Here is a 22534-nt window from a genome sequence, read left to right as displayed (position 1 = left end):
TAGCTTTTCCTGTTTTTGCTTGTTTTGATTTTTTTTAAAATTTGGCTTTGAGTTAGAGATTTGGCTTGTATAGAATGGAAATTACAATTGAATAGTTTGCAGTGAATTTGATAAGCCAGAATGCTAACACTCAGTAGCCAGAAAAGGCCAGGAACGCTCTCTAAGTGAGACATTTCAGCTCAGTGTGCCCTCCTTCTGTGACCAGCAAGCATCATGACATAGTGGATATTGTACTTCTACAGCAACAGATACCTAGTACCAATAGAATGTGTCCCAAAGAGAGACCTTTTTCCTATATTTTGTGACCCACTTTCTTTCCTTGTGGATGAAACACTTCATTATTTTTCCTTCACAAAACAAGGTGCTTTTGGATTGTGTTTTCACTTGCTATCCAAACACTGTAAATAATACAGCTAACTCCCAAAAGCACTATTCTAGAGGTTCTGACACATAGAGCTTTTCTTCCCATTGCTGATAATTTTTCTGCTCAACTCACCTAGGGAACCTGATTTCAGTAGTAGACTGCTGTCAAAAGTAGAGCTTCAAGCAAGAGTTTACGCCTTTCATTCAAATATAATACCCTCATTCTGATTTGTAGCGTGCGTTTCATGCAGACTGGAATGATAGCTAGCCCCACGTACCTTTCTAATATCATATGCTGCAACAGAAGGACCCATCAACCTTAATGTCACTGTTTCTCCTTAGTTCCTCCTGTATACAATTAAAATAGTTTCCCAACTGTATTTGTTATTCTACACTAGAAACATAATACATCATTTTGGAAATATTAAAATTCTGACTGAAGAGAAGACTAAAACTTGTGTTAAAGTGTGTGTGGTATGCCTTAAGCATCGGGATAACTGGATATTTCATAGTTTGCTCCAGACTCAAGTGTTCAATTCCAAATCACTTAAATACTCAGCATGATTCATCTATGGTCATATTCTCCCTAACTGAAATAGTGTAATAATTAAAATCCTCAGTGATTTTTAAAGCCTAAAATGTTTGATACACTTAAAATATTTTAACTGATATTTTAAGCACACTTAGTGGCTGTTATTACTTTGAGCTTGTTACTGAAACTCTCTGCCTCAATTCAGCTGTTAAATGGGGATGATAATGTGATGTGGCTTAAATCTGACTTTATTTGAAGTCCATAGCATGTTTTCTGTCACATAATGAGCACATGCTGTCATTGTGGAGTGTGATTGTTCACAATAACCAGAACAGTGCCAGGGTCCATTTTTCTCTGCCCAGAGCTTAAACAAGGTTAGACATTGCTCACCATTGCTAGAACATTGTCCCTTGTTGTCTTGCACTTGGCTGTTTATTATGAGCGTGCTTGTTTAGGAACAGAATGTTTTCTAAACTCATCCTAATCTCACTGCTTTCCAGCTTTTACCTGTGCTCTTTTTCCTTCTAAGGAAATTATTAGTTGCCTTGACCACAGTTTATCACAGCTGTCAGTAAAACTTGAACATTTCTGAAAATGTATTTCCACTGAGCTGTTGTCCAGAATGTCTTTTGTTGGGTCATTTGCTGGATTTGAAAAACAGTCAAACTTGTAGCATTATTTCTAAGCTGGGATCTGTTTTAAAAAAAAAATCTATTGATGTAAAGGAAAATACTAAGTAGAGAGGGTGACTATAATATTTCTGTGTCACTATCTGGGGTGGAGAGCAGGCAAGCAGTAGCTTCTTTAGGAACCACAGAGGACGGGAAAAGCTGCAGTGCCTCCTGTCTTGGACTTACTGTCTTGATTTGAAGGGTGAGGTATGAAGAGCGTGACTTGGTGGCCATTTTTTAGGGGGTCGCAGTAGCACAGGTGCTGGCTGTGTCATGAGGCTTGGTGCCTGGGAGGACTGCCCTGAGGGAAACCTCTCCATGGAATGTGTGCACAGCATTTCTCCTCCTTGCATCAGAGAAAGATTATGTGGGGCCTTTTTCTCCCACTGTACTGGGAAACATAGGTGGTTTCTTGATAGAACTTAAAAAAATTTTTTTATTTTCACATGTATAGAATTCAGTTATGACAGATGATCTTTTCATTTTTTTGATACGGAGTCTGGCTCTGTCCCCCAGGTTGTAGTGCAGTGGCGGGATATCTGTCTGCAAGCTCTTCCTCTTGGGTTCATGCCATTCTCCTGTTTCAGCCTCCCAAGTAGCTGGGACTACAGGCGCCTGCCACCACTCCCCGCTAATTTTTTTTGTATTTTTTAGTAGAGACAGGGTTTCACCTTGTTAGCCAGAATGGTCTTGATCTCCTGACTTGTGATCCACCCGCCTCGGCCTCCCAAAGTGCTGGGATTACAGGCATGAGCCACCGCACCAGGCCCAGATGATCCCTTTCTATGGCTGTATTTTTAACCTTTTCATTGCTCCCACCCAGAAGATGCTTCAGATAATAATCTGCTTGATTACATCCCTGGAAACACATTAGTGGTGATATGTTGAAAGGGGTATTGGACCCATTAGATGTTTTAACTTCATATGCTTGTTAATGAGATTTCATTTTCCCCTTCATTTTGTGTGATGTGTTACAGGTTGAGCATCCCTAATTTGAAAGTCTGAAATGCTCCAAAATCTGAACCATTTGAGCACCAACATGATGCCACAAGTGGAAAATTCCATGTATGAGGCCTTAACAAAATTATGTAAAATATTATGTAAAATTACCTTTGGGCTATGTATATAAGCTGTATATGAAACAAATGAATTTCATGTTCAGATGTGGTTCTCATCCCCAAGATGTCTCATCATATATATGCAAATATTCCAAAATTCAAAATCTGAAATACTTCTGACCCCAAGCATTTCAGAAGGAATACTCTATGTGTATCACAAAGAAGGGCACTTTCCCTTGGGGTCGTTTTTATAACTTTGCTTATGGCATGTGAGTTTGCCAAGTTTCTTAAGCATGTTTTGATGGGAGCCGTAACTTGTAATTGTGTGGCATGCATTAGACTATGACAGCTAAGGCCGTCTTGAGAGCTGAACTGTGGCAGTTCTATATCTGTACCAGATCTTTAAAAAGGTAAAGGATCTGTGTGACCAAAGATCAAGGTGGGCCTCTGGAAAGTTAGGCATCAGTGCTATTGAGGATATTTTATCTCTGTTTTCTGGATTTCTTCTCTAATTGTGATGGGAATTTACTGAAGTATGTATATATCTGTGTGTGTGTGTGTATATATATATATATATTCTTAGCACAGTTCTGTTTGGAAAAGATAACATTGACAAATACATCAGAACAAAAATGTCATCAGACTTCTTTTTGACGTTATTAAATTGTAAGACTGGAAAACATGCATGTTCATTAAATGCATATATAAATATAAACTTTAAATCAGATACCTTATAAAATTGAATTGCTATGTTACCAGAACATTTCCTTTATATAATATATATATGTTGGAGATTTCTGTATGTCAGGGATACACTAGATACTCATCACATAAGGTTTTTCCTATCATCTATGATTTTGTGACGCATGAAAGGGATGTTCTTAGATTCTGGGTAATAGGGGCAGCTCATTTTCATTTTACAAATCCATTTCACATTTGGAGGCACATCAGAACACACAGTAGTATCTTACTTTTGCACAAGACTCTCACTGCCTGACAAACTAGTGTGTATTTGTACCAACATTTCTTTGATCTATTACATGCAGTGGCTGCAACAGCAAACAGTGATGTCGCTTAGCATTTATCTGGGGTATGGAGTTGCTTTCATATTAGATAGGTACAGGGCTTTTTCTCTCATTTCATTTAGGACATTGAGATTCCAGAAAGTCGGATAAAGGGAAGTTCATTTATTAATGTGTTTATCGAGTAAATATTTGAGTACCTACTCTTTTCCATATACCAGGCTAGACAGTGGTAGGAGAGGGGAGAACTCACAGGTAGGGTTGCTTTCCTCACCACATTTACAGATGAGAACAAGTGAATCTTAATAGAAAATGGTAAATGCAGTAACTTAAACATTTGATGTTATAGGACTGACAGACCTAAGGGGTCAGAGAAGGCTGACTGAGGAGAAGTAATATTAAAGTTTGGACCAGAAGGAAACTGAGAATTAGCTGGGTGAATTCGTAGAAAGCAAGACTGAGGAATTTCGGCCTCTTGCCTGAGGGAAATGGAATCATTTACGTTGATTAAATTGATCCAATAATTGATTAGAATACTTCAGGCTAACTATGGGGAGGAGAGATTGGATCAGTAGAAGGCTTGTTATGTTATGTTATGTTATGTTATGTTATGTTATGTTATGTTATGTTATGTTATGTTATTTTAAGACGGAGCCGTCGCCCAGGCTGGAGTGCAGTGGCGCTATCTCAGCTCCTGCCTCAGCCTCCTGAGTAGCTGGGGTTACAGGTGCCTGCCACTACGCCCAGCTAATTTTTTGTGTTTTTAGTAGAGACGGGGTTTCACCATGTTAGCCAGGCTAGTCTCGAATTCCTGACCTCATGATTTGCCTGCCTCGGCCTCCCAAAGTGCTGGGATTACAGGCGTGGGCCACCACGTCCGGCCAATAGAAGGCTTTTGCAGGATTCAGGTTACAGTAGTAGACCATGTCCTAAACCAAGGCAGAGAGCAGTGGCAATAGGGGAGGAATAGAGGCTGAGCTAGAAGACAAAGTGAAGAAGCCTGAGTGAAGTGTGATATAAGGTTTCCATTTATAAATATAAGGTGCGCAGGTTTCCGTTTTGAGTAATGAGTTAGATGTTGGTACCACTCACTAAGTGAAGGAACACAGGAGGAGGAACAGTTCTGCAGGAAAATATAAGTTCACTTACCTGCTTTTGGAGCTGTAGCTGCCTGTGGCACATCCACCCACAGGTGAGCAGGGAGAGGAATGAGCCTAGAGCTAAATAGAGAGATCTGGCTTCCAGATTAGAAAGATGTGACTCACCAGTGTCTTGTATGCAGATTGTCGTTAAGAGGTAGAGTGAATGAGGAGATTTGGGGTGAGGGAGAAGAGAGCTAGATACAGAATCCTGAGGAACACCACTAGTAGATGTTTTTAGTATACTTTTAAGAAAGAGAACCCCAGGTATGAATTGTGATCATTCTTGTTTTCATAATCTAACAGGTATGTATTTATTAGCCGAATTTTTTAGAAACTGCATTAGAATTCTGTATATTCAGAAATGGAGATGAGAATGTAAACAAATTATTACATCGTTCACCATTTCCCGGAACCACATAGTCCATTGACATTATACTGTTTCACCATGTGCTGAAGGTCCTGGCGTAATCTGTGCATGCTCTAATGTCTTCTGTGAACCTCCTTCTCAGCTCAGCAGCAGATGCGGCCAGCAAGGCGGATCTCCATCAGCATCTCTCCACTCCTCCTTAAGTCTAAAACTCTCTTTTCTCTTGGCTCTTATTCCAGTGATGAGGAGGAGGAGTTGCATAGTAAGTAAGCAACTTTGGTGTCCAGTGACTGTTCTTGAAGGTCTGACCAGCTCAGAAAATGCTATAGGCTTGGTACTAAGAAATTGTTTGGAGGCTTTTAGCCCCTTGCATGCCATCCTTTGTAAGTCATTTGTCTTTATGCTTGCCTTTGAGAATTGGTTTGGATAGAACATTTGTTGTCTTCTGTGTAGTACTAACACTGAGCCACTGGCCTCCTGATTCCAGGGCACAAGATATCTTTCCAGCACACAGATACCCTCAAAGGTGTAGGGGATGTGTTCCCATCCCATTGTGTACTCTTTGTAATAGTATTGTGTGCTAATTTCACAAAACTTTTTATTTCACAATGTAAATTTTATTTTCCTTGTTTTGTTGTTCTGTCTCGTGGGACAGATATCTAGATGTTCATCTGTGGTATTTAAAAGCTATTTTTACACTTTTTTTCTTCTCCTTTTCAGACCATTTCTTTAAAAGTACCTTTCCTTTAAGATTAGACCCTATGGATTAGAGGGAGGGAGTTATATATGTATTTATCTCCTACTTTCTCTCTCCTTTTGAACTTGTATTTTTTCAGTTCTTTGGATAAACTGTAGGCTTCAAATGAATACATTCTTACTTGATAATGCCTAGTATAAAAACTTTACAAGGTATCAATTTAAGTAAACTTGGAAAAGAAATGAATTCCCCCTTCATGAAAATTACTGTCTTCAATTGTGCAAGATTTCTAGAATATTCCAGGATTGCTTTTAATGGAGAAACCACTTACAATAGAAAGTTAAATAATGAATTGTTTTTATATAACTAGTATTATTAGCATTTTATATAACTAGTATTGTTAGTATTTATATTACTAGTATTATTAGTATTGTTTTATATAACTAGTATTATGAGTATTACAATACCCGTATGATTAAGCACCCTAATTCCCTACCACTTGCTGATTCTAAGTTTCAGCAATATTAAGTGTTGCTCAAGCTGGCATTTTCACACTGTTCTTAAAGGGAAATGCATTATGCACAGTAAGACAGTTAATTTGCTTTTAAATGGAGGCCTTATTAAAGATTTGGTATATTTTTCACTAATAAAACATGTTTGAAAAATAGACACAGAATAAGATGATCCCAGTTGTAATAGGAGGAAAGTTGTGAAAATCCCCTGTAACTTTGGGTATTCAGAAATTGTCAAAGCTGTTTCATTACAGAGTATTTGTAATAGGCCAGATGCGGTGGCTCACACCTCTAATCCCAGCACTTTGGGAGGCCAAGGCAGGTGGATTACTTGAGGTCAGGAGTTTGAGACCAGCCTGGCCAACATGGCGAAACCCTGTCTCTACTAAAAAAACAAAAAATTAGCTGGGCATAGTGATGGGCACCTGTAGTCCCAGTTACTCGGGAGACTGAGGCAGGAGAATTGCTTGAACCTGGGAGGCGGAGGTTGCATTGAGCAGAGATCATGCCACTACACTCTAGCCTGAGCAACAGAGTGAGACTCCATCTCAAAAAAAAAAAAATCAAAGTATTTGTAATATACTGGGAAGTAGGCCAGTCAGCCTGACAAATAAACCAAGGTCCCAGCCGGGCACGGTGGCTCATGCCTGTAATCCCAGCACTTTGGGAGGCTGAGGCAGGCGAATCACGAGGTCGGGAGTTCAAGACCAGTCTGGCCAACATAGTGAAATCCCATCCCTATTAAAAATACAAAAAATTAGCTGGGTGTGGTTGCGGGTTCCTATAATCCCAGCTGTTAGGGAGGCTGAGGTAGGAGAATCGCTTGAACCCAGGAGGCAGAGGTTGCAGTGGCCGAGATGGTACCATTGCACTGCAGCCCAGGCAACAGTGTGAGACTCTGTTTGTTTGTTTGTCAAAAAAACAAACAACAACAACAGCCAAGGTCCTGCTAATACAGAATTATAATCCTGTAACAGCACTGGTCACTCAGTTAATCCAACACAATGGAACCCTAAAAATACAGAAGCTTGCAGAAACTTTTAAATCAAATATCTTCTCAAAATGTGTTCCTTAAATTCAAAAATACTAGTAAGAATTATGTGTGGGCAGGGAGAACCAAAAGAAGGGAGGGGTTGGTTCATGGCCAAATATTAGTAAATTTAGGCAACTCTGGGTTAAGAAGGTTTAAAATGCTAATATTGTGTTACATTGTGGATTTTCAAGGCAGAGTTCAATATACTGTTTCTCCCAAATGTATTAACTAGGAAACCACAATATGTGCAGCACTGTATACATTTCATGAAACTGGTGTTCCATGGAACACACTCTGAAAAATACTCGACTGTGTCCATCCAGTAATTCCACCCTGAAGTTCCTGGCTGTAGTATAAATCTGCAGGTTATTTCATGCCTTGAAAGATAATCTAGTTGAAATATATTATTTACCCACAATAATACTTTCCAGGCTAACTTTAATGACAAGTTTCGTTTCATTTCTTTTGTCTATAATTTTGTCATGGAAGTAGCATTGGTTGTTTTCTACTCTTAGATGCTCTGAAAACTTGATGACACTTTAGGAATTTCAGAGACATTGGTGGATTAATTACTGTTTTCAGAACCACATCTAAAAGGTCATTATAACTTAACTAAAATTTTTAGCAGTGGAGTAGTTGAAAATATTATAGGAGTCATAGATTCTCCTAGTAGTCAATCACATATTTGTTCAGTTTTTAATTTATTCCACAGATATCTACTGGAAGCTTATTATTGGCCTGGTTTTGTGTTGGTTGGTATTTTTTTGCATTATGAATTTTATTTTTATTTAGTTCATATTACTAGGGTGGTAACTTACTAGGTAATTGCTTAAATGTATAATAGAATCCAGGCAAGCTTAGAAAATTTAATGCTGCTTATATCACTGAAGTTTCCTTGGGCAGAAAATGTTTTAAAACCCCTGATTTTTTTTTTTAAATCCTCTTAATTTTTTTAAGTACACTGAGACATCATGAAATTAAAATGCTGGGCCGGGCGCAGTGGCTCAAGCCTGTAATCCCAGCACTTTGGGAGGCCGAGACGGGCAGATTACGAGGTCAGGAGATCGAGACCATCCTGGCTAACACGGTGAAACCCCTTCTCTACTAAAAAATACAAAAAGCGAGCCGGGCGAGGTGGTGGGTGCCTGTAGTCCCAGCTACTCGGGAGGCTGAGGCAGGAGAATGGCATAAACCCAGAGGCGGAGCTTGCAGTGAGCTGAGATCCGGCCACTGCACTCCAGCCCGGGCGACAGAGCGAGACTCCGTCTCAAAAAAAAAAAAAAAAAAAAAAAAAGAAATTAAAATGCTGATAGTTGTTACCTAGATTATGTGGAACCTGGAAATGAATCCCAGATATTCTTATTCTGCTAATCTTTGCCTCTCACCTGGCAGTTGTTACCATGTGTCGTAAGTGAAATAAATAGAAGAAGAACCCCAAATTGGGAAAAAGGAAAAAAATACGGAAGGCAATCTCTTGAAGACTTAGAATTTAAGGTTTCTTATGTAGCATTCCTATCTTTTGGCAATTTAAATTTAGCCAGGTGCAGTGGCTCACACCTGTAATCCCAGCACTTTGGGAAGCTGATACAAGAGGATTGCCTGAGCCCAGGGGTTCAAGACCAGCCTGGGCAACATGGCAAGTCTCTGTTTCTAAAAAACCATTTTTAATAATAATAAAAATAATAACTACAGTTTTAGATTTCTGTTCAGAATCCAAAATAGTTTGAGAGTTGAAGAGTTTCAAATGCTGGTAATCTGGGGTTTTTTTTGTTTGTTTTTGTTTTTGAGATGGAAAGTCGCTCTGTCACCCAGGCTGGAGTGCAGTGAAGCGATCTCGGCTCACTGCAACCTCCGCCTCCTGGGTTCAAGCAGTTCTCCTGCCTCAGCCTCCCGAGTAGCTGAGACTACAGGCATACGCCACAACGCCTGCCTAATTTTTGTATTTTTAGTAGAGAAGGAATTTCGCCATGTTGGTCACGTTGGTCTTGAACTCCTGACCTCAAGTGATCCGCCTGCCTCGGCTTCCCAAAGGGTTGGGATTACAGGCATGAGCCACCATGCCTGGCCCAAATGCTGGTTATCTAGTGATAGAACACCTGCAAGTCTCTGTCAGATTATCAGATTAAAGTTTGGCTCACAGTAGTCTCAGAGATCCTTGAAACCAACCTCAAGGAAAAAGGAGGGTGTTTTGTCTAAATTGTTACAATAGTGATATAGGGTAACCTTTATTTCCCTGGAATATACACGGAAATAGTTCTATAACTGATCTCCTGAAAACTGATAATCATTTATCACTGTAACTGAGGCCTTGCTCCCATCTAAGTCTTCAGTAACTCAACCTTTATTAACGTGGTAGATCAAAATAATGATAATATTCCTTCTGTTTTTTCTTCATATTGCCCTATCTAACATAGTCTTAGAATTTTAATGATCTGCAGCAGTTTATGGTCCAGTAGTTGTGGAAGGAAGAAGTATGCATCTGCCTCATTCATTTTTATCTCTATTAGCCTGGAAAGGACTTTGCCATCTGTTTTATTTCCCTCATTTCACAGATGAGGAAATGAAATCCAAAGGTTTCATCCCAAATTAGTGACAGGGCCAAGACTTGATAAGCCAGCTCTGATGCTCTTTCCTGGTTGCTAATCTTTTTCTAGCAATTTTCATGAAAATATTAGAGACCTAGATCTTTAGTGTAGAAACATATATTAGAGAGCTAGATCTTTAGTGTAGAAACATTTAAAAGCAGTATTAGCAGGGATAAAATATGACATTTAATTTCCTATTCTGTATTCTTCCTATGATGTCATCTCAGAAGGATGGCTTGTGCAAACTTAAGATTGTTAAGAACTGGAATTAAACCTGCTTCGTATATGTTTAAGCATTAGAAAAAGTTATTTGGAGTCTTTTCAATTACTTGAGTCGCGGATTAAACTTACTTTCTTTATGAGAAATTCACTGCCTACATCTGGTTCTAATTTGAGGGTTTCAAGTTTAATTTTTCCTTCTTTCAAACCTTTAGAAGGAGGAGGTACCATGTGCTGACTTTCACATGCTGTTTTTGCTTTAGCTGTGTCATTGTGAATTTATAAATATTCTACCTGTCATGTGTTAAATTTTTTGGTTCTAACTTTTCCTCTGCCTTGTTTTCTAGATTCACGGCCCTTCCACAGTACCTTCCACAATACCAGTGCTAATCAGACTGAGAGGTACTATAAACTTGTTACTCCTTTTTCCAGAAGTAAAATGAAGAAAATTTAAAATCTCTTAGGCCATTTAATTACATAAACTAAGTTAATTGAGCTTATCGGATTCTTCTTTGAGTAATAAATTTGGAGTAATGATTAAAGTGGTTTTGTCATGAAGGCTATATCTCTTAAAGTTAATGTCTTCAATAGTTTTCTCTGATTAATTACACTATCCTCATGATAAAAATGGTTTGTATTTATTGATGTGAGGGTACACTATCATTTGACTTTATGAACTTGTGCACACTTTGCTTATGGGGATTTTTCATTCCTAAATCTAACAGTTTAATAACATTTTGTTTCATATTAGTGTCTGTGTGTGTGTGCAATTTATAATACTCTTAGCTATTTTAAGTTTTAAAGCTGTTTTCTTCTGTATACATGTAAATGGTACACAGCTCTGTCGGAGTAAATTAATTGCTTCTTTTTTTTTCTTTTTCCTTTTTTTTTTGAGACAGAGTTTCGCTCTTGTTGTCCAGGCTGGAATGCAATGGCACGATCTCGTCTCACTGCAACCTCTGCCTCCTGGGTTCAAGCGATTCTCCTGCCTCAGCCTCCTGAGTGGCTGAGATGACAGGCATGCGCCACCATGCCTGGCTGATGTTATATTTTTAGTAGAGACAGGGTTTCTCCATGTTGGTCAGGCAGGTTTCAAACTCCCGACCTCAGGTGATCCGTCTGCCTTGGCCTCCCAAAGTGCTGAGATTACAGGTATGAGCCACCACGCCCGGCCACGAGTTGATTCTTTACTTGACAGCAAGCAAAAGATTTCTGTTCTGACTCATTATTTTAATTTCAGTTTTCATGCTTATGATACGGAATATTCTACTTGAAGCATAATTCCGGTTCCTATAACTGCCCTGCAGTTTTTTCTGAGTTGCCTTTTCACAGAGGCATCAGTTATGATTCTGATTCAGAACCCTTGCAATGAATGCTTTTCTTTGCACTGCTTTTACAGCGTATTTGTTCTTTCTCCTTTCTAGAGCAGTGGTTTTCATACAATTTCCCCATTATCTGAAAAACAGACTGCTTTGTTTTGTAAACAACACATATGTAAATAAACTTTGACTGTTGACAGGACCCCTTATGGTGCTGCTTCTGCCTGCCACCTGCCCTCTCACAGAGGCCCTAGAGGCAATCACTGCCATTCTGTGGGAAACGTCTAAAATAACTATTTTAGAACACCTAAGCAAAGTGTAGTATAAATGGATGCCTTTTCTATGTAACGGATTGTTTATTCGAATGCCCAGCTTTTTTTTTTTTTTTTTTTTTTTTTGGAGACAGAGTCTTACTGTGTTGCCCAGGCTGGAGGGCGGTGGCACAGTCTCGGCTCACTGCAACTGCCATCTCTTGTGTTCACGCATGCCACCACACCCAGCTAATTTTTGTATTTTTTAGTAGGGACAGGGTTTCACCATGTTGGTGAGGCTGGTCTCGAACTCCTAACCTCGTGATCCACCTGCCTCGGCCTCCCAAAGTGCTGGGATTACAGGCATAAGCACCACACCCGGCCCAAATGCCCAGCATTTAAGAAAATCAGCCATTGCAAATTTCCTAAGTTAGAACATGTCCATCTTGGATGGACTTAGATTTTATGTAGCCTTCTCAAACAGGTAGATCAGTATATCTGAATCTACATAAAACTCCTAAAATTGATCTTTCAACACTCTGCCTCAATTCTGCCTGCTACTCAGTACGTTCCCTCCTAAAATTGAAGCTAGCTGCATGGACCAGTCCACAGTCCTGATTGTCCAGCATCCCAAAGGCTAGAAAAGAGTTGTGATCTCTACCGTTAAGGAACTTGGATATGTGGTCAGTCATAAGACTCCTTGGTTGGCAACTCCTATTAGCAAGTACACTGTCATTCTGCTACATATATGGGTTTCCTTTCAAGCACCCATTTGTTGCAAAGGAGTTTGTAGATTGAGTGCTATTGTAGATGAATAAATTCCATACAAAATAATTATCTAATAATTAACAGGCTCTTTTTAACATGAGATCACTGAAAACTCATAATTAAAACATTAAAAATGGGCCAGGCGGTAGCTCACACCTATAATCCCAGCACTTTGGGAGGCTGAGGTGGAAGGATTATGTGAAGCCAGGAGTTCAAAATCAGCCTGGACAACATAGCAAGACCCCATCTCTACAAAATATTAGAAAAATAGCCAGGCATGGTGGCATGTGCCTTCAGTCTCAGCTTACTCTAGAGTCTGAGGCAGGAAGATCACATGAGCTCAGGAGTTCGAGGCTGCAGTGAGCTATCATCACACCACTCAGAGCAAGACTCTGTCTCCAAAACAAACAAGTGAACAAAAAAACATTAGTGATGGATCTAAGGAAACTTAGCCAAGTTTTGATAACAGAACCTGGGCATTGTGGCATACTGTGTTCTATAAAAAGCCATTCAGCAACCTTCATCTATCTTTTATTCTGCTTCACATTTATTTAACTTCTGTAGTCCTTTTAAAAAGTCAATCTTGTTTTATTTAGTGTAACAGAAGAGAACTATAATTTCCCGCCACAAAGCCTCTTCAAGAAAGATTCTGAATGGAGGAGTGCAACAAAAGTCAGTCGTACATTCAGCTACATCAAGAATAAAATGTCCAGCAGCAAGAAGAGCAAAGTAAGTATCGCTGTGGGCATTGCTTGTGATCACCGTAGTCGGTCCTCAGTAGGATTCTGTCACAGCCTTTATACACGCCAAAACTGGTTATATCATGGGGACATAAATGAAAATAAATTTAGGTTACTCTCTGAAATCGTCTAATATGTAAAGGAAAACAATAAGAAAAATAACAAGAAGTGAAACTACCAGTTACTGAATTTTCACTATATGCTAAGTGCTTTCCATATATTATTTAACCCTTTCAACAGCCCTATCAGATAGGTATTATCTCTCTTTTCTAAAAGTGATGTACCTTACCAAGGATGCTCCTCTAACGTGAAGAAGTAGTTCAAACCAGATCTCTTTGGTTTCAAATCCCATCCTCTTAAACCACAGTGCTTAAATCTCAGTTCAAATGCAACAGAAGGATTTTATGCCAAGATCAAAGGATTGAAAATATTTACGTTTGGGTTTAGAGGGATTCTAATTAGGAGCATTTAGAACATATTCTCTTAGTGCTTAAGAGATTAAATAAATATTTAAACCAAGTGTGTGTGTGTGTGTGTGTGTGTGTGTGTGTGTGTGTGTGTGTGTGTGTGTGTGTGTGTGTATAGAGGGTTCCACTCTTTTATCACCCAGGCTGGAGCACAGTGGTGTTCATAGCTCACTGCAGTCTTGAACTGCCAGGCTCAAGCAATCTCCTGCCTTGCACCTTAGCCTCCCAAGTAGCCAGGACTACAGTCATGCGCCATCATGCTGAGCTATGTTTAAATTTTTTTGTAGAGATGAAATCTTGCTGTTTTTTCCAAGCCGGTCTAACTCCTTACCTCAGGCATTCCTCCTGCTGCAGCCTCTGAAAGCACTGGGTGTGATCCACCGTGCCCAGCCTAAAGTAACATTTTTTATCTAGTTATTTTTTACATGCTCATGGGAATCTTCAAAATCTAAAAGTAAAAGAATGAAAATCTCCTGTAATAACCCCACTTAGCGATAACTATGCTTAATGTTTTGGTTTATGTATTTCTAATGTTTTTTAAAATGTATTTTCAAAAGAAAGGGAGAAAAGAAGTTCACTTTCTTATACTGATTCCCAGTGCTAAACCAAAACTAATTCTATTTCAAGTCCGTGGGGGAAAATCTTTTCGCCTCTCATACCCTATTTGTCTACCCACAACACCCTCTAACAAAATAAAGACATAGATAAATAAAAATTTGAAATCAGTTAAGGAACTCTTGCAAGCAACCACTGTGTGTGTGCACGCGTGCGTGTGTGTGTGTGTAGTATATACATGCATAGATATATACACACATGTACATACATGCATACTTAGAAGTCAGGGGATAAATAAACATTGAATTCAATAATACTGCCATAAAAGGGCATCGCCTCCTCCCTCACAAAACAAGGTGCACTAAGCTTCTCAAACCCTCAGTTCAGTGGGCTGATGGACATATAGCCAAAGTATTTTACCATGTTTTGTAAGATCTCTTGGTTTAGCAAATACATTCAGAGAAATTTTTCCACAAAACCTGCCACAAGAATTGTTTTCTCTTCATTTCTCCTGTCCAAGTACAGAATGGAGAGAAAGTAGGCAATCAGGGAGGGATGCAAAGAGTCTAGCAAATTATTTCTAGCATAATCACACATTTAAGTATTAACTTCAGACTCAGCCTTGTTTTATAATTTAAAAAAAAAATGAAGGTCAAAGAGGGTGGAATGCTTTACCAGTATTCTACATATTTACATATTGGCAGCCAGGCTTAAAATAGAGCCTTACCTATTTTACTTACCACTGCTGGCTTGGATAATAGTTAGTATCAGCAAAAGAAAATCCCCTTGGATAGATCAATATAAATTAGCCAAATATTATTAAATGACTTGTGTAGTCTTAGCATTCCTCTAAGTGTTAACAGGCACCTAAGAGAACTAAAGCTCATAGTCATGACCTTGAAAAACTTTATGGTATAGTTTGGATGCATTCAAAATGTTTTTGTTGTTTTTTACTTTGCTTTTGAACTGCCGAATCTTGTCTTCAAACAAGCTTTTCATGGAAGACCAATAAATAAGTGGAGATTCCCCCTTTCTAGCCATCTCCCCAATGTCATGGAGTTTTAGAACAGAGCAGTGAATTCACTGATCTCATGGATGAGGTAAAACACACACACAATGGGGAAAAAAAACAATGTAAGATGGAATTTAGAAACTGGACCCTGACCTTTAAAAAAGTCTCATCCTGGCCTCCTTGTTTTACGGACTGAGGCACAGAGACATATGCTTCAAGTCACACAACCTCCTATGATCTGACTTCCAGGAAGTAGTACTCATCATTTTGTGTTTAAACAAAATGTTACCATACAGTATAATTTTTTTCTTTTAACTTTTTAAATCTGAAAGGACTGGAGTTTGCTAGGAGGGGATGAGCAGAAAGGACAGGAGAAAACATACTTTGTGTTAGACTGAAATCTGTGATCACTGGTAGAAACTGTTTAGTGTCAGTTGATCTCTTGCCTCTGATCATCTCCTTTGTCAAAATGACAACACTCTTTTGCAATTGAGATTGGTTCCTCTTTCAGACTTGGCTTCAAGATTTGATCTCTTGGGGCCATGCTGTGTTTAGCAGTGGAAACTCAAAAAATTACAAATTCATAACCCTAGATTGTAGTCCATTTCCCATTACTGAGTGTTTAGAGTGTCCTAGTGGCAACTGTAAGTCACCTTTTATAGTGAGTTGTTATTAGCTCACTTTTAAATAAAATTGGAACAGCTTGGCTTTTGTCAATGTAGCAAAAGATGATTTTTTAAAAGTGTGGGGCGGGGCACAGTGATACACACGTGTAATCTCAGAACTTTGAGGCTGAGATGAGAAGATCACTTGAGACCAAGAGTTCAAGGTCAGTCTGGGCAGTATAGTGAGATCTCATCTCTACAAAAAACTGTAAAATTAGCTGGGCATAGTGGTGCACACCTGTAGTCCTAGCTACTCAGGAGGCTGAGGCAAGAGGATCAGAGCCCAGGAGTTCAAGGCTGCAGTAAGCTGTGTGCACTCCACCTGTACAATGGAGCAAGATCCTGTCTCTTAAAAAAAAAAAAAAAAGAGAAAGGAAAGAAATAGAGGAAAAGCAGTATGTTTTGTGTTAAATACCCTCACTATGCTATGTATCTGCATAGCATTCTACCATGCAGAAGTAATTTATTTTCTAAATGGTAACATAAAAATTAATGAATATTAAATTTTGTTAGCATAGTGATGCTAACTCTAATCTTGTTCTTAACTATTGAATAATGTTACTTCTCCATAATGTTAACAAGTTGAAAGTGCTACTATGGATATTGACACTGATTTTTCTGTGAAAATCACAAATTTTCAGTTTTCCAAAATTATTATTATTATTATTATTTTTTTTTGAGGCGGAGTCTTGCTCTGTCGCCCAGGCTGGAGTGCAGTGGCCAGATCTCAGCTCACTGCAAGCTCCGCCTCCCGGGTTCCCGCCATTCTCCTGCCTCAGCCTCCCAAGTAGCTGGGACTACAGGCGCCCGCCACCTCGCCTGGCTAGTTTTTTGTATTTTTAGTAGAGACGGGGTTTCACTGTGTTCGCCAGGATGGTCTCGATCTCCTGACCTTGTGATCCGCCCATCTCAGCCTCCCAAAGTGCTGGGATTACAGGATTGAGCCACCGCGCCCGGCCCAAAATTATTTTTTAAATAGATGCTGTGAGAGACCATCTGATCCAATTGTTTTATTAACCCACCATTCAATAAAACTAGACCTACATCTTTTAAAGGAAAAATTAAAAGCATCTACTGAATATGATACTAAAATGCCACCTGTAACTCAGAAAATTGTCTAAGGGTTATTTGAAAATGTCTGCTTTCCTTTTGCATGATATATATGTGTCTTTATGAAAATAGGTTATAGTGATTAACCTAGATATATTCCATTCAGTTGTATAGTTGTGATGATACACAGTTCTTAAACATGTCCAAAGAAGGCAAAAGCCAGTAGGCAGTAAACTGTTCACATTCCTAGGAGGGTAACATAGTTTGTCTGGGGTACTGGGTTTTGTATATAAACTTAAAAAATTGAGTCCTTGATCCTATGTCCTTTTGAGAATTATCACCGACTGGCATAAGTGATTAGATTAAATATATTGTATGTTTTCGTCGAAGACGGGGGCCTAAACAGGAAGTAGAACAGGAAGACCGGCAGTTTCTGCTTTTGTCTTAGTATCTTTGAGAGATAGTGCTGTTTCCTGCTAAGTAATTTTGCATGTTACAGAGTATTTAAACACTCATATGCATGATGTTCGAGTTCACAAAGGGAGTGGAATGACCCTCTTTAAACCATCCTATCGCACTGGTTTTCTTTTTTCTAAACTGCAATTACTTTTGCACCAACCTAATACTACACTTTCTTCTTTGTAAACAAGCAAGAGGTGGTTAGAAATGTTTTAGACAAATCTGTTTGATTTGAAGTAGGTATTTTTGAGTGCACGGGTTAAATTCCTGCACAGCTGCAAGTATATACTACATGACTTTGTAACAGGAAATTCAGTGAAAGCTCCTAGGTCCTGTGGTCTGTACGAAAAAGAGCTGTATCCATTAGCCTTTCAGAAGTGCCTCCTAGAGTAGTGTTTACAAAGACTTAATGTTAAATGTAATTCTCATTCCTTCTTTGATTAAAGATCTGTAACATGACAGTTTTTTGATCATATCATGTTTTCACAGTTGTCCAGAGTGTTCTTTTTATTGTAATTACATGTATAAAGGGATATTTTTGGAAAAGTGAAGAGTCACCTTTGATAGTGTTCTAGTGCAGTTGTTACCTGCATCTATCCCTGTTAAATACCATTAGCCTGTTTCCCCAGCACACAGCTAAAGCATTTTGCCAGTTGTTAAACATGGAAAAGTCAAACTTCAGAAAAAAACTAGTCACCACTTTACCACAGGCAACTTCACTAAAAAGTTTTCTTAGGAAACTCACTGCATTTTATAAAATGAGGAGTCTATTTTAAAATAGATAAGATGCGTTCCTTAACTTCCCATGTAAAAACTGGGCCCAAACCTTGCCAGAGTTCTTATATTGCAGCTTAAGCACTGTCCACACACACATGTTTTTGGAGGGAATGGGGTTTTGTTTCATTTCCTGTATCTTTTGTAACAAGGGTTGTTGGCTTTACCAGCAGCATTCAAACAGTTAAGACTGTCTTAAGGAAACAAGCAGTCTCAGCCCTCCCTCCTTCCCTTTCTCAACCAGTCTCTGGCTTCCTCTTACGGTTTCACTAATGGCAGCTCAAAGCTGCTGAGCTCTACCTTGACGGCATGCACCCCCGCTTCTGTGAGAGCACGTTTCCTGGCATGGGGGTCGAATCATGTCGATAAAATGGGGTCGGTTTCATGAAGTACCCCACATAACAGTGAGATTCATAGGACCAAAGCATGGGGAGGTAAGAGCCTGACTTCTTTAAAACACTAAATTCTAGTAAACACAGAAAGAGCCAGTGGAGTTGGTTGTTTTGTTTTGTTTCTATCCTGGAAAGAACTAGCTTGGATTGTTGCAAAGGGAAGCTATTTCTTATTCAGGTTTGAGGAACATTGCAAGGCTTGAGAGGATAAACTGGTTGCCATAAAAAGATTTTTTAAATGATTGAAGTATGCTTTAACTTTCCTGAGCAAAAAAAAATCATGCTTTTCCATTTAACATTTTATGCATGGAAAAACCTTTAGCAAAATTTAGTTAAAAGAAAGAAATTATTTGAAAACCCCCAATTTAGTTGTTATTATTAAAGTTTTATGTACTTTAGCGGTTACCAATTTTCACTCAGAACAGCTTCCTGTTTTGTAAAGTGGAGGAGTTTTTCTCCCTTCCTCTCTCATTATTTTTTATAATTCAAAAGTGTAGTAATTTGGCTCTTAGATATTCATGATATGTATTTGATTAGCAAAAGACTTCACATGAATCATAGATGTAGCAATTATTTACCATTTCATTACAGTGGATGGGTTCTGAACAGAAAGTCAGAAGACTTGTGTTCCCATTTTGACTGTGCTGATCATCTGTTGTGTGATCTTTTGCAAGTCAACCAACCTCTTCAGTCCCTGGCAGCATAGTGCAGTGTATGAGAGCTGAGCTTTACAGTCAGCCCAATCTGAATCTTAATTTCAGCTTGAGCAGTTACTGGCGTGTGGCCTCAAATGCGTTATTAAATATCTCTAAGCTTCAGTCTCTTCAGATGTAAAATGGAGATAGTACCTAGTACTTAATTCATTGGGTTGCTGTGAGAAAATACATGTAAATTGCCTATTACGGTGCTTAGCACATAGTAACTGTTCAGATTTTTAGCGGTTATTTATTATCTTTATCCTCTACATTGGAAAATGGGAAGCATAACGCTCACCCTGCCCACTTCAGAGTCATTGAGTCACATGAAATGATGTATGTAGAAGACAGTGATTCAAAATGTAAGGCATTTAGTAATTGTCATGATCACTGACTTGGGACACCCATTTTCCTGGAATTTTTTTAAAGACATAACAATAGTACTGGCAATAGGTAAAACCTCCTACCTTGTGAATGGTAGTTCTTTGTAGTCCAATTGGTTTGAAAGGAAATTATTTCATTGATACTAATTAGCCAGCCAGGTACTCTGCCAAACAGTGCTTAAAGGACCTTTTAGGAAGAGCATGGTTATGTCCCCATGGTCCTGGCCTCCTAAGGATGGTGTCCACCTGAAATGTCCCTGACTGCTTTAGATATGTAATTAAGGACCCAGCATTCATCAGTCGTTCTGCAGGTTTTCAAGGTTTGAATTCCTTTCCATTCCTCTTCATGACTGTATAAGCTTTGATAACAACCTCTCTTCGATTGAGGCTTGATGTCATATGAGTCCTCTGCTTTCAGTCTGTCTCTAGAACATTTCTGACATTCCTGCATTATTCTTGAGGTGACATGGCCAAGGTATTCTGGCACTTAGAGCTCCTGACTCCCAGCCCGTGCCCCCACTGGTCACCCAGTCTGATCTCTCCTTTGCTGGTGTCCCCTGCGCTTTGTACCTGGCCTGGTTATGGCTTGCTCAGTAAGTAGAAGCACCTGGGCAGTGACTGGGCACACAGGAAGCACAAGATGAGTATCAGTTTCTGTTGCCACTCTGACAAGTGAGGGAAGACCACAGGAAAGAAAGGAACTTCACAAAAGAGGTCAGAGAGCACGGCTTAGGAAGGTTATCTTTCCAACCTAGGGACATGCCTGCTTTTCCTGCCTTCCTGCACCTCTAGGTACTCAGGGTAGGGGAGTGAACTACTAAGCCTTGGGACTTCCTTTCCCTAGTACTCTGTTTTCTTAAAGGAAGTGACCCTGTTGGTAACTAGCTTGAGGAATGACAAAGGTGGCTTTTGAGAAAAATTATTAACAAGGCTCCTTCCTGTCATCTGTGCATTCTCCTATCCTCCGTGCCCTGCACCGTTATCCTTTAGCCACTCCCCAATTTCTTCTATCTTCCCTGCTCACATCAAAACTTCCGTTCCATTACTGCAAGCAATACCTTTCTATGTTGGCTTAGGAGAATAATGAGCTAATGAAACTCATTTCCAGTAAATTATGAGTAATTAATAATATTGCTAAGTGTTACTGTGTATTCAGTTTGTGCCAGGCACTGTGCAAAATGCTTTAGAAATGTATTATCTCACCTAATTCTCATATGTTTTAAAAAACGTATGAGATGGGTACTTTTGTGATTATTCCCATTTGACAAATGAGAAAACTGAGGCTCAGAGAAATAATTTACCCAGGGTCACACCATTACCAAGTAGTAGTAGTAGTGGTAGTGGTGGTGTTGGTGTTGGTGGTCATGGTAGTAGTAGTAGTAGTACCCTGAATCTGAACCAAGGTCTGGTACCATTATCCGTATTCTTAACCACTGTGTGGTTTTCCAGTCTCCCCCTCTTATCAGTCTCTTCTTGCCAGTTTGAAAATTAGGCCAAAGTTAATATTTATAAACCTTAAAATTCTAATTAGCAGAAACTGAAAATGTATATGTGGGGCATATTTATGTTTCTAACTAAAGTAAAGGAGGAAACTTCATAGGTACTCCCTCACTTAGGGATATGTGATTGATGTGAGAAAGTTAGAGAGGAGCCTCGGCAATTTTTCATGCCACCCAGGCATCTTTCTCTCCCTCAGGCCAATCCCAGAATTGCTACCACCCTTTCTTCTGCCTTCTGCCTAAAGCTGACCTCTCTTCCTGTGTGGACTGTGCTGTAGCTTGCTGAGGAAGGACTGTGCTGAGGCATCAGAACCCCTCCTTGCAGTGCTAGTCTTTGGGCATTGTGTCTATCGGTAGAAGTAACCAATGGATAAGCCACTTTCAGAACTGTTCAGCCTGCCCAGTTTTCATGTGAATTTTCTAATGTAGCTTGCATGCCAACACCTTAATTAAAAAAAAAAAAGCACACACACACACACACACTTTGCCCAGAACTTTCTCACTCTTATCCAAAATAGTCACCAGCCACTGTTGACCACATGCCATCTGGGTGCCCAGGTAAGGAGAAGGCCCTCCAGTGTTTAATTGACTGTGGATTCTTTTCTTTTCTTCGGCAGGAAAAGGAAAAAGAAAAAGATAAGATTAAGGAGAAGGAGAAGGATTCTAAAGACAAGGAGAAAGATAAGAAGACTCTCAACGGGCACACTTTCAGTTCCATTCCTGTTGTGGGTCCTATCAGCTGTAGCCAGTGTATGAAGCCCTTCACCAACAAAGATGCCTATACTTGTGCAAGTAAGAGACGTGCTTCTTCCTCTCATAAGATGGAACTCTCTTGGCTCAGGAAAGCTCATTTCTAGTTTCCTGTCCACCCCACTCCTTATCTGTTCCTCATTTATGTGGAGAAGTAACCCTTTTTATATCTTTCTTTAGACATGATAAAAGAAAGACATTCTAGATATATAACATACAGCTTATGTTTTTTTTTTCCAGACAACCCCAATTTCAAATACACAGTCAAGTTAAGATGGTTCAACTTAGTTTTTTAACTTGACAATGGTTCAAAAGCAATACACATTCAGTATAAACTGTCTACCCGTACACTCATTTTGTTTTTCACATTTAGTGCAGTAGTCAGTAAATTACATGAGCTAGTCAACACTTTATCATAAAACTGGCTTTGTGCTAGATAATTTTGGCCAACTATAGTCTTAAGTGTTTTGGACATGTTTAAGATAGGCCAGGCTAAGCTATGATGTCCAGAAAGTTAGGTGTATTTAAATGCATGTTTGACTTAGAGTATTTTC

At 39.2% G+C, this 22534-nt stretch overlaps 1 protein-coding gene across 14 annotated transcripts in view; it reads left to right on the top strand.

Moving 5' to 3' along the window:
* AKAP13 (A-kinase anchoring protein 13) overlaps positions 1–22534 on the top strand; it is a 395830-nt gene that overhangs the window by 318903 nt on the left and 54393 nt on the right. For 9 of the 14 annotated variants that reach the window (XM_030930277.1, XM_030930274.1, XM_030930272.1 and 6 more), the window contains 4 exons: positions 5298–5417; positions 10549–10603; positions 13136–13268; positions 21848–22022. In XM_030930277.1, the coding sequence (XP_030786137.1) occupies positions 5298–5417; positions 10549–10603; positions 13136–13268; positions 21848–22022 (483 nt within the window). The remainder of the gene's footprint in view (positions 1–5297; positions 5418–10548; positions 10604–13135; positions 13269–21847; positions 22023–22534) is intronic. The other 5 variants (XM_030930279.1, XM_030930278.1, XM_030930275.1 and 2 more) reach the window with 1 other exon arrangement.

The sequence above is a fragment of the Rhinopithecus roxellana genome, chromosome 5, assembly GCF_007565055.1.
Source record: "Rhinopithecus roxellana isolate Shanxi Qingling chromosome 5, ASM756505v1, whole genome shotgun sequence".
NCBI classification, from domain to species: Eukaryota; Metazoa; Chordata; class Mammalia; order Primates; family Cercopithecidae; genus Rhinopithecus; species Rhinopithecus roxellana.
Note: the sequence above shows the minus strand (reverse complement) of the source record. Positions and strands in the feature narration are given on the sequence as shown.